At 42.2% G+C, this 12,545-nt stretch overlaps 1 protein-coding gene across 1 annotated transcript; it reads left to right on the forward strand.

Moving 5' to 3' along the window:
- Positions 1–7,783: 7,783 nt before the first annotated feature.
- LOC129726774 (cysteine-rich venom protein 6-like) lies at positions 7,784–8,286 on the forward strand. Its single transcript, XM_055683848.1, has 2 exons — positions 7,784–7,889; positions 7,953–8,286. Exons 1-2 carry the CDS (start codon positions 7,823–7,825, stop codon positions 8,249–8,251), a joined length of 366 nt encoding a protein of 121 aa, XP_055539823.1. The 5' UTR covers positions 7,784–7,822; the 3' UTR covers positions 8,252–8,286.
- Positions 8,287–12,545: the final 4,259 nt, after the last annotated feature.

Consider the following 12,545-nt stretch of genomic DNA (forward strand, 5'->3'; position numbering starts at 1 on the left):
GTTTTCTGATATAGAAATTTTTATTTTTGGGTAGACCCTTTTGAAACAGCAGTTGTGAGTCAACATAAACAGTGGATAAAATGACCTTATTATCAAGAAAAAACAACATTCCGAGTTGTGCTCTCGTCGTGTTCGGTCGCAATTTTATTTCGATCTCGATAGTGCCGACCAGTTAATCGCCTTCAAGGTCACCGTGCATTGTATTGCGTGTGCACTGCTGCTCGTTGCCGTCGTCTATTGAAGACAAAAGAACGCATCATCGCCTATTGCTACCGTACGCCACAGACTGTACGTTGTGTCGCTACTGCGAGAGATCCAGTACCCGGCGTACTGCTGTTTGGCTGTACTGGTGCTGCTGTGTGGCTGGAGCGGCTGCAGCTTTTGCTACCGGACACTTGTGTGAAGGACTGGAGATTGGCATCGCCCGTGCGCTGATTGCGGTGGAGAGCGGCTGCAGAAGATAAGTAGTTTTTTTTTCTTGGTTTTTTTCTACAATATTATTTGTTGATTGGCATTTTGCGTGTGTGGCTTACGCGTCCAACATGGACGACGAACGCGGGGATGAAAACCCGCTCGTTCTACCGCCTAGCCCTCCCGGATACAAAGTTCCAAGGGTTAAGAATGGAACACCACAGAAAGCTACCCATCGGCTTAAGCAGTATCCGGAGGGCAAACCTGGTATTGGGGCTGTATTTTTCCGGCCAAATGTAAAAGCATTGAACACAATGCAAATATGTAAAGATCTGGCACGGTTTACAGCCGTGACTGAAATTACCAAAGTACGCCCGAATAAGCTGCGTGTTTTGGTGTCCGACCTCAAGCAAGCAAACCAGATTGCTGCTTGTGAGCTCTTCACGCGGGAGTACCACGTGTACATTCCAGCTCGCGTAGTTGAGATTGACGGTGTGGTCAGCGAATCGAGTGTGACTGTCGAGGACCTGTTGAAGGCTGGAAAAGGCCTTTCCAAGGATTCTAGCCTTGAACCTGCCAAGATACTTGAATGTAAGCAATTACATTCAGTATCGCTCGACAAGGGTGTAAAAACTTACACCCCTTCAGACTCTTTTCGCGTGACTTTCGCCGGGTCTGCTCTGCCGAGCTATGTGCTCGTGGACAAGGTGCGTCTGCCCGTGCGCTTGTTTGTACCGCGGGTAATGAATTGCCTCAAGTGCAAACAGTTGGGCCATACGGCCTCCCACAGTGGCAATAAAGCACGTTGTGGCAAGTGCGGAGAGCAACATGCGGATGACGCCTGTAATAAGGGTGCTGAAAAGTGCCTTTATTGTGGGCAGACTCCGCATGAGCTGTCTGCATGTCCCGCGTACAAACAGCGCCAAGACAAGATCAAGCGGTCTCTGAAAGAGCGCTCTAAGCGCACTTTTGCAGAAATGCTCAAAGAGGCCGCTGCCACCAAACTGGTTTCCCCGAATCTCTTCGAGGTCTTGCCATCCGATGAGTCTGATTCTGACGATTCAGTTGGGGAATCTTCTTTTGTTGAACCCGGGAAATCTAGGAAGAGGAAAAACCTTTCTTCTCCTAGGCTTCCTAGGAAAGGACAGAGAAGGTCTCCATCTGAAGTGACTGATACTAAGAAACAAAAAAGTGCTGTAGAAAATCCGAAGCAAACTTCTCCGGGATTGGCAAAATTGAATTCAAGAAAGGAGTTTCCGGCACTTCCAGGAACATCAAAAAACCCAACTGTTCCTTCTTTTTCGTCCAAGATTCAGCCAGAATCTGGACTGCTGAAGTTTTCAGCTATTGTGGACTGGATTTTTGAAAATTTCAACATAACTGATCCTCTTAAAAGTCTTCTGCTGGCATTTCTACCAACAGTTAAAACGTTTTTGAAGCAGTTGACTGCTAAATGCCCCCTCCTTGCAGCGATCGTATCCTTCGATGGCTAATTCATCGGCTGAGATGAAGGATTCTATCTCTATTTTACAGTGGAATTGTAGAAGTACTATCCCCAAAATTGATTCATTTAAAGTTTTGATTAATAAGCATAAATGCGATGCATTTTCCCTCTGTGAAACTTGGCTCACTTCAAATGTAGATCTTAGCTTCCATGATTTTAATATTGTTCGCCTCGACCGAGACACCCCTTACGGAGGAGTACTTCTAGGGATTAAGAAGTGCTATTCCTTCTATCGTATTAACCTCCCCACGGTCCCAGGCGTCGAAGCTGTCGCATGTCAAATGACAATACAAGGTAAAGAGCTTTGTATTGCCTCAATATATATTCCTCCCAGAGCACAGGTTGGGCAACGGCTGCTCTTTGATTTAATAGAACTTCTTCCCTCGCCACGTTTGATTTTGGGAGATTTTAACTCTCACGGCGTGGCTTGGGGTTCCCCTTACAATGATAACCGCTCCTCTTTAATCTATAACCTTTGCGATGACTTCGACATGACTATTTTAAACAACGGTGAAATGACACGTATCCCGAAACCTACAGCGCGCCCAAGCGCTTTGGATCTATCCTTATGTTCGACGTCGCTACGGTTGGATTGCACATGGAAGATAATCCTCGATCCTCACGGTAGCGACCATCTGTCTATTCTTATTTCAATTACAAACGGGTCAACTCGCATGCGACCAATTGACATTCCGTATGACCTCACACGGAATGTTGATTGGAAGCTATACGAGGAAATGATTTCAAAAGCGGTCGAGTCGATTCAACATCATCCACCACTTGAAGAATACAACCTCCTCGCGGGCTTGATTCTCGACGCCGCGTTGCAAGCCCAAACGAAGAAATATCCCGGCGTAACGATCAAAGAACGGCCTCCCACTCCGTGGTGGGACCAAAAGTGCTCCGATGTCTACACGCAAAGATCCGACGCGTTTTTGGCCTTCCAGAAGGGAGGTATACCCGACGACTATATACGGTATTCGGAGCTTAATACCAAGCTTAAAAGCCTGGCTGAAGCAAAGAAACGCGGATATTGGCGTCGGTTCGTGAACGAGACGTCGAGGGAGACATCGATGAGCACTCTTTGGAACACAGCCCGAAGAAGGCGGAATCGCGTAACGGTCAACGAAAGCGAGGAGTCTTCAAGTCGGTGGATATTTGATTTTGCCAGGAAAGTATGTCCGGACTCTGTTCCTGCGCAAAACTTTGTTCGCGATACGTCTCCGGGTCACGACGCGATAGAATCACCTTTTACGATGGCAGAATTTTCAGTTGCCCTCCTGTCCTGTAACAATAACGCGCCTGGGTTAGATAGAATCAAATTCAACTTGTTGAAGAATCTACCCGGCAATGCCAAGAGGCGCTTGTTGAACTTGTTCAATAAGTTCCTGGAGCAAAACATTGTGCCGCAGGATTGGAGGCAAGTGAAGGTGATCGCCATCCAAAAACCAGGGAAACCAGCTTCTGATCACAACTCTTATAGGCCGATTGCAATGCTATCCTGTATCCGGAAATTGATGGAGAAAATGATACTCCGTCGTTTAGACCATTGGGTCGAATCAAATGGCCTACTATCAGATACTCAATTTGGCTTCCGCCGTGCCAAAAGAACGAATGACTGTCTTGCGTTGCTTTCTACAGATATTCAGCTTGCCTATGCTCGTAAAAAACAAATGGCATCTGTGTTTTTGGACATTAAGGGGGCTTTTGATTCCGTTTCTATTGACATTCTTTCGGGCAAACTTCACCGACAAGGATTTTCACCAATTTTGAACAATTTTTTGCATAATTTGTTGTCCGAAAAGCATATGCAATTTACGCATGGCGATTTGGCAACTTTTCGTATTAGCTACATGGGTCTTCCCCAGGGCTCATGCTTTAGCCCCCTTCTTTACAATTTTTATGTGAATGACATCGACGCATGTCTGGCAAATTTATGCACGATAAGACAACTTGCAGACGACAGCGTGGTCTCTGTTACAGGAGCCAAAGCTGCCGATTTGCAAGGACCATTGCAAGATACCTTGGACAATTTGTCTGCTTGAGCTTTACAGCTAGGTATCGAATTCTCTCCGGAGAAGACTGAGATAGTAGTTTTTTCTAGGAAGCGCGAGCCTGCTCAGCTCCACTTACAGTTAATGGGTGAAACGATTTCTCAGGTTTTGGTATCTAAATATCTTGGTGTCTGGTTCGATTCGAAAGGCACCTGGGGATGTCACGTTCGGTATTTGATGAAAAAATGTCAACAAAGAGTGAATTTTCTCCGGACAATTACTGGATCATGGTGGGGCGCCCACCCAGGAGACCTCATAAGGCTTTACCAAACAACGATATTGTCGGTGCTTGAGTACGGGTGTTTCTGCTTCCGCTCCGCTGCAAACACCCATTTATTCAAGCTGGAACGATTGCAGTATCGTTGTTTGCGTATTGCCTTAGGTTGCATGCATTCGACCCATACGATGAGTTTGGAAGTTTTTGGCGGGCGTTCTCCCATTAAAAGACCGCTTTTGGGATCTGACTACTCGTATTCTCATCAAATGTGAGGTTTTGAACCCCTTGGTAATTGAAAATTTCGATAGGCTAGTTGAACTTAATTCTCAAACCCGTTTCATGACTGTGTATTTCAATCACATGTCTCAAAGTATAAATCCTTCCTCATACACCTCCAATCGTGTCAACTTATTAGATACTTCTGTTTCTACAGTGTTTTTCGATACATCCATGATGGAAGAAACTCGTGGAATCGCGGATCATTTACGCGTGCAGCAGATCCCTAAAATATTTTATAACAAATATAAAACATCAACTGCGACAATGCGTTTTATACTGATGGATCACTTCTCAACGGGTCCACTGGCTTCGGTATCTTCAACAATAATTTTACCGCCTCCTACAAGCTCGATAATCCTGCTTCTGTTTACGTCGCAGAATTGGCTGCAATTCAGTATACCTTAGGGATTATTGAAAAAATGCCCACGGACCATTACTTCATCTTTACGGACAGTCTCAGTTCTATTGAGGCTCTCCGATCGATGAAGGATGTATGGCACTCTCCGTATTTCCTGGGGAAAATACGGGAACATCTGAGTGCTTTATCCGAAAAATCTTCTCAGATTACCTTAGCGTGGGTCCCTTCTCATTGTTCCATTCCGGGCAATGAGAAAGCGGACACTTTGGCTAAGGTGGGCGCAACAAACGGTGATATTTATAACAGACCAATTGCCTACAATGAATTTTTAAAACTTTCACGTCAGAGTACACTTGTCAACTGACAGGCCTCGTGGGATAAGGGAGAACTGGGGAGGTGGCTACACAGCATCATCCCCAAGGTTTTCACCAAACCTTGGTTTCGGGGGTTGGATGTAGGACGAGATTTCATTCGCATGATGTCTCGGATTATGTCCAACCACTACGGGCTAGATGCACATCTCTTGCGTATTGGACTGGCGAGCAGTAATCATTGCGTTTGTGGATTGGGGTATCAAGACATTGAACACGTGGTTTGGGTGTGTGCTGAACTCTGCGGCGCCAGATCTCTACTTTTGGATACCCTCAGGGCCCGAGGAATACAGCCCTATGTGCCAGTTCGTGATATTCTCGCTCAGCGAAACTTGCCATACATGCTACATGTTTATAGCTACTTGAAGAGCATCAAGGTGCCAATTTAACTGCGAAACAAAAAAAAACCATGTTAGTTTTAGTATTAGATTTAGTTTCAGCTCGTAGTCGGCAGCGAGGGTAAAGAATTTGCCTTTAGATTATAAGATATTCTAGACCATAAGGCATTAGATTTAATTGGCTCCGTAAAACATTAATTTGTATTGTGCCGTGTCAAATAAATGTTGTGTGAACAAAAAAAGGAGAAACAACTGTGAAAAGTCAGCAAAATCGGAAATGGTCGATCAGAATCGATTTGCGAAGTAACATGGTATGAGTCTTGGTTGTTGTTGTTACAAAAACTCAACCGTAAAGAAATATCTGATCCATTAATGCCAAAACCTCGATAATTTGATAAGAAATTATATTGGCGCTCGAACATTTATAATGAAAGTAGAAATTAGAATAAATCTTCACATTATGAGCGTACTCACATTACTTGGATGAATACGTTGACAGCGTAATGTATAGGCTCTCAACAAATTATTTATAATTAATTTGCGGTCCCAAAATACCACATCCCAAAATAATAATTTAAAATCATTTTTATGTAAAGTAAACTGGACATCATGATCTAATTATGAACCAATTAGATGAAAGCATTCAGTGTAAAAAGTTAAACAACCCCGCTAAATATACCAAATCACGCTGATATTCTCATTTCCCACTTCGAAACAACAAAATACTTCACATCTCGATGGCTGTCGCAAAATTCCCATTATCCGGATTGGCATCGTGTTTGCCATGTCACCTACAGGTAATGGGCACAATAAATCCTCACATTCAATTGACGGCTGCGACAAACATATGGGTATGTACGCGTGTGCAGGATAAACAAATTTATTGATTTCGCAGTACACTTTTACGCTGTATTCAGCAAATCCGGCCACTTGAGCCGACCGGTGACGGTACGGGTCGCGATCGCATCGCGATTGGCGAGGAATTTCATGGCGACGTTTCGTCTAGTACTTTGTTTGTCCGCGGTCGGCCGCTTGCTCGCCGTTTAGCAGGTCCGTGTTGGCTCACACATGACGCAATCCAATAAGCGTTCCAGCGTCCGCCAAGTGTGGGGTGATCCTCGAGATGGCTGCTTGTTTGCCACCAGCTGATGCAACCGTCGCGTTGAACTGCGCAGGAACGATCAACTTGCTGTATAACGGCCAGCACAATCAATAAATCTGATGATCACTACCGCGATGAGGGTAGAGATCTCAAGTGTTGGCTTTCAGGCACGCCTCTTGACTATCGACGACTTCCTGGATAGAATGGATACTTTGTACGCACGTCAGTGCAGACTCCGGTAGGACCTTCAGAAGCGATGGAGAAAGAATTCAACGTACACTGCGTGTACATCTGTTTACGCACTCCAATCGGTGGGATTCCCGAGATATGACGCTAATTGTAGGATTCAATGGATTATTGATATGTGTACTAGACACTTCAGGTTTTTAAACTAAGAATGTAAAATACGATTTGATTTGAACATGAATTAACTCGTTCATTATCAAACATATAATTTTTCGAATGAAAACTTCAAAAAGATGCAAAAAACATACGAAAGCCATTATTATCGAATAAAATAATGCAATAACTCATATAGGTGTACATATAAGGCGAAAACCCAAAATTAATGTACAGATTTGCTAAATTTTTGTAATAAATTGTAAAGACGATAAAGGAAAAAGAAGAATATTCAGTGAATTAGTAAAAAATCGCAGTAGTAAAATTTGTTTGGTATTGTTATGATATATTCTAACAGCAGGTCAATAGTTAATATTTAAATATAATCAAAGTAACGTTCTCCAATAATTTGTAATTTTTATTCTCAGACTACGGAACGAACCGGAAACGATTTTCATTACGTTATTACTAACAAGACTTTTTACGTCTAATACACGGTAATTTTTAGTTGTCTTCAAAAACCGTCCCCAATGAATTTCTAAGCTTGCTCTTGAAAAAACATCCCACACAACTAAGTAAATTGAAACTTTAAACCTTATGCAACACGCGGCCTTCACGGGACTATGTTGTTGTCACACTGCAGCACGTGCGTAAGTTCGATTCAATTCCGCCAATTACCTGAAGTCGCTTCTTGACGTTAGTTTACGATGGTTCGCACGTTCCATTTGCATCCCAGCTAGAAGACAGTTGATCTTCCTCAATCATTAACGTATATATTACTCTGAAACAATTCGAATGCTATCCATAACCGTCGATCGCATTGACAACTAACAAACCACTCAGACCAAAATGAAACTGGCAGTCGTTGCAATTGTCTCTGTTATGTGCGTTTCTTTTGCGTACGCGGTTCCATATGGTAAGTTAATACTCAATTTAAATTGAACAACATAACAATTTATGTTTTTCCACTCACCATTAGATACTCGCTGCAGTGGAGTGAATGAAGTCTACTCAAGCTGTGGATCAGCTTGTCCACTAACCTGTGATAACTACCGTTTGGGTCCGGTAGGATGTGCCCGACCCTGCCAGCGAGGATGCTTCTGCCGTCCTGGTTTTGTCCGTAACACGCTTGGAGTGTGCGTGGAAACCGTTCAATGCACCAAACGAACAGTTAGAGTCCAGCAGTCCAGCGTAGGATACTATCCAGGCAGTTACTACGGACTCGGATACGGTCTAGGTTATGCTCCCAATAACCTCGTGCGATCCGTCGTGTATTAGTGTATCCTGCAAATTGTGAATTTTTTCGAACCCAATGATAGCGAAAATAAATTTGGAAATAATAATCCAACGAAAGTTTTAACTTTCAGTTTAATTGTTTAAGAAATGAGGGGAAAAAAGTGATGTCCCAAAAACCAAATTCCGAACTTGTAGAATCCAAAAATACAAATGTTTTAAAATTAAAAAATCTATAATCATGAAATAATAAAACCTCAAAATATCAAATTATAACATTGGCGGTAAAAAGGACTTTTTTGGATGGTGGTAAAAAAATAACTACGACTGATAATTTACTTTGATAAAGGTAGAAAAAGGTAATCATGTTAGCTTACTTCTACTCCCTCGCGAGCGGCCTTCGGCAGTTTACCGGAACATTCGTCATGGCGGACGAAAGCATGTGTGTCCTTATTCGTTTTATTTATCAATTCCTCCTTAGTTTTCGCGACAAAATCGATGGAACGCAGCGTTAGGCGGGCTCGCCAACTTGGGTACCACATCGATATTCAGCCAATCTATTTCCTCCAACGATCGTTTCGAGTAATGGGCTAACACCAGATCCGGCCAAAACACCGCGTCTTCGGTCTTATGGAATTTCTTGATGAAAGACCAACTTTCGGCAGGTACTTCATACTATAAATTTCCCCGTTCACGGCCAGCCCGGAACGAAAGAATAGCGGCTTTGACATCCCCTTCTAGTTGTCAGCTACAGTAGCGCTTTCTTGGGGAACTTGGTGTGTGAAATGAACTTCACCTGGGTGCTCTTTTCCTTCGTGGGGGAAGATAAATATGAAGTACCCTGCCAGTCCCGGCAAATGCCACGTCGCGATTTGCAGAGAAAATCGACTGAGTTTCATTTCAACTCCGACTCGTTTCAACCCGAAATTTTGAAGTGTTAAATGCTCGATCATGCCTCTGTGACTTCAAAATTTCGATGGCTTTGAAATTGCTTACTTAACTGTATATCAGATACTAAAGCTACAGACAAACAGACGTGCCTCTTCGATCAAAAATCCTGAAAAATCTTCGCCCTTGTTCGAAACGTTAACGCGCCACATTGTCAGCTTACTGGCTACTAACTAATATTCGTAAAAACGGTTATAGTTTTTGCTTGAAACGACACCTGACACATTACTAACGGTTATTGGATTAACTAATGAGTGTGAACGCTTGCTTATAGCAACACAGTAGCGCCTCCTAAACAAAATTTTAAAATAATCGTTATTTTTCTGGACGAAGGCATCGTCATCGAGTAGCACGTCTGTGTGTCTGTGCCAAAGCAGTAGCCAAAAATTCATATCGGGAGGGCCCTCCCCCTGCTTCTTTTGAATATGTAGAAATCGTGAATTCGTAAATTTCGAATAAGCTTGATTACCGTTAATTCTGAGCATAATGGAATCTAGATAATAATAACCAATTCCGATGTAAAAATAGTCGATTCGAATCTTCGTTTCAATTTGCCCAGAGGCGAAAAAGTAAGGGAGAATGTTCAATGCTAAACATTCTTAACAGAATAGAGATATATTGTGTATTTTGGCGTAGAACACGTCTTACTTTTATAGGGTGCCATTCCGAAATATCGAAAATAGGGTGAAACGGCAGAATGAAAGATTTCAAATGCTTACAACTTTGTTACCCATGAACGGATTTTAGTTCTCATTGGATAGAAAACCAATTTATCTAGCTTATGAAAAAAATTTGAAACATTTGTTCATAGTAAAGAGGTTGAAATTCATAGCCCATTTGAATATAATTCAACCAATCGCGTGCCCGCAATGATGCAATCCAAGCACTTTCCCAACACAGCTGACATTAAAGTACACGAACGATTTGACTTTATAAACGGTTTGTTGTTGTTGTTGCCAGGCCCGTAGCTACCGGGGGGGCTAGGGGGGGCTTAGCCCCCCCACGCGTTTTCATTGCCCCACCACGCAATTTTCTCATATATTTGATTGATACTAGGTGAAAAAAACCAAATGAAAAATCTGAAATATGACCATTAAGCATTCTTGAATAGTCTCCAGTAGTAGTTCACTAAATCTCAAAAGAACCATGTTTAAATCCGAACGGTCGAACTCATATGACAAAAAGGTTAAATTACTCAATCTTTTGGTGAGTCCGCTTAACTCGCGGCGAAGTTGAAACTGACGATCCGCATACTTCCGTTTCGGATGTCCGGACCAGCGTCTGAGAGTGAAAATGTCAGTTAAATGTGTCATTTTAATGAGAGAACCAATCACAGTTTTATATGTTTGATTATACATATAAGAACAATGCAAAACAAGTTTCGCTGCAAAATTTGACCAGTTTTTCCAGAAGTTTTTATTGTTCATTTTTTGATTTCTTGGATTGAACAAATCGTGGGCAAAAATGACACACAAGACTAGTTTTTTCAAATATTCAATATTCAGACAGTATCTAAACTTCCTGCAGTGTGCTTCTTGTGATTCATGTTTATGTTCAGTTCAATTTATTTTGGCCGGAATTTTTCACACCTCGGAAGCATAACCCACTCCGTTACCTAGCCCGGACAACTATGTTACAGTTCGGTCCAAAATAAAACCGGACATAAACATTGATCAAACAATGCGAATCGTCAAATTTAGAATTTGGGCTAACGGTTGAATCGCTCCATTCTTTCTTCGCGAATAGAATCTCTCAGTATCGTCGATTTTGTATAAGGCGACCATCGCTGTTTCTAACGCTGTAATTCCTTCAATGCATTTTTTGTTTCAAATTTTAACTTTTTAGAACTCTCTTCTGTTTTTAGTTTTTCGAACGTTGTGTGAATGGCTCTAATAAGTGTCATAAAATCGTTGTGTTCCATCACTCTTCCTTGCATTGTTTCTCTTGCTGGTTTGATCATTTATTGAATGAATATTGAATTGGTCGAATAGCGGCTTCGTCACTGTAAGGCAGAAATTATGAAATTTTTCTCCCTACTTTTTTTTTCAACGATACGCACATTCGCAGCTTGGTTTTTATTTTCGGAATATATACCCGGAAAACCAGATTTTCGGAAATAAGAAAATTCTTACGGAACACCACTAACGCTTATTTGAAAATATATAGATGATCTTCTGAATCTTTTGGTGCTAAAACTATCGACATAGGAGGAAAACTGCAAAACTTATAAGAATTTTAATTTGTGAGTACCCGGGTACTCCGTTGGACGCGTAAAGGTACTTTTTTGTCGAGCACATAACGGTTTTAAACGGCTTTCCCTCCCAAAAAATGCTCAATTAAAAAAAAAATCCTCTGCCCCCCACGCAAAACGGAGTACCTACGGCTCTGGTTGTTGCTTTGTAAATATATTTGTAATATAAATGTCGTTGGTCACATTTAAAAGCTAGCATCCTACAACAGGGAATCGGGAATCTGCAGATGCGGATGTGGATTCGGATATGTGATTACGTTTGCAGATGTAGATGCCGATGTAAATTTTCATGCAGATGCGGGTATCCGTAGCATCCCTTGTGTTTTATTTTGCTTATTTCACATGAACATGTCCCTCCCCGTGGTTCTGTGGTTAGCGATGTCGGTCGGCTAGCTCTCCCACACGAATGTGATATCGGGTTCGATTCCCGATCAGGTCGAGGAACTTTTCGAGCTGGAAATTTTCACGACTCAGCACTGGGACACGGTGTATCGTTGTACTTATCCTACAACATGCAAAATGTGCCGAAAACAATATCGATAACGAATTCTCTCATCTAATCTAGTTGATCGAGACCGCATTAGCCCCCAGGCTAGCGTGCGATATTGTATTGTTATGTCCCTCCCCAGTGCAAAAGTCATTTAGGCGAGCAGTAAATACATTAAGGAAAATTTTTCTACAAAATTTTATGAAGCGATATTTTTTTCAATATCTGCATGCGGATGCGGTTGCGAAAGTGGATGTCAATTTTCATGCGGATGTTCCGCATTTGCGGATACGGATGCGGAGATCCTTCATTGTTTATCCGATCACCGTAGTAAAAAAATAATTCACTAAAAACCGGATCGACCTGAAGCAAGCAGACTTGCTGCAGCGCAACAGACGACGATTTAATGTTTGTGTGGTTTTTGCTGCAACACACGCTCATTTTATTGCAACATACCGTAGCGGACGGCGCCTTATTTTTTGGCGCATTTTAATTATTCAATTGAAATACAGTCGAATCCCTTTATAGCGACATCGCAAGGGACTGTCGTTATAGCGAAATGTCGCAGTAATACGAATAATGTTTGCATATGTAGAACATAAGGTACCGTTGAGAATATCGTTATAGATTCAGCAATGTCGTTATAGAGAGAT

This window comes from Wyeomyia smithii, chromosome 3, assembly GCF_029784165.1.
Source record: "Wyeomyia smithii strain HCP4-BCI-WySm-NY-G18 chromosome 3, ASM2978416v1, whole genome shotgun sequence".
NCBI lineage: Eukaryota > Metazoa > Arthropoda > Insecta > Diptera > Culicidae > Wyeomyia > Wyeomyia smithii.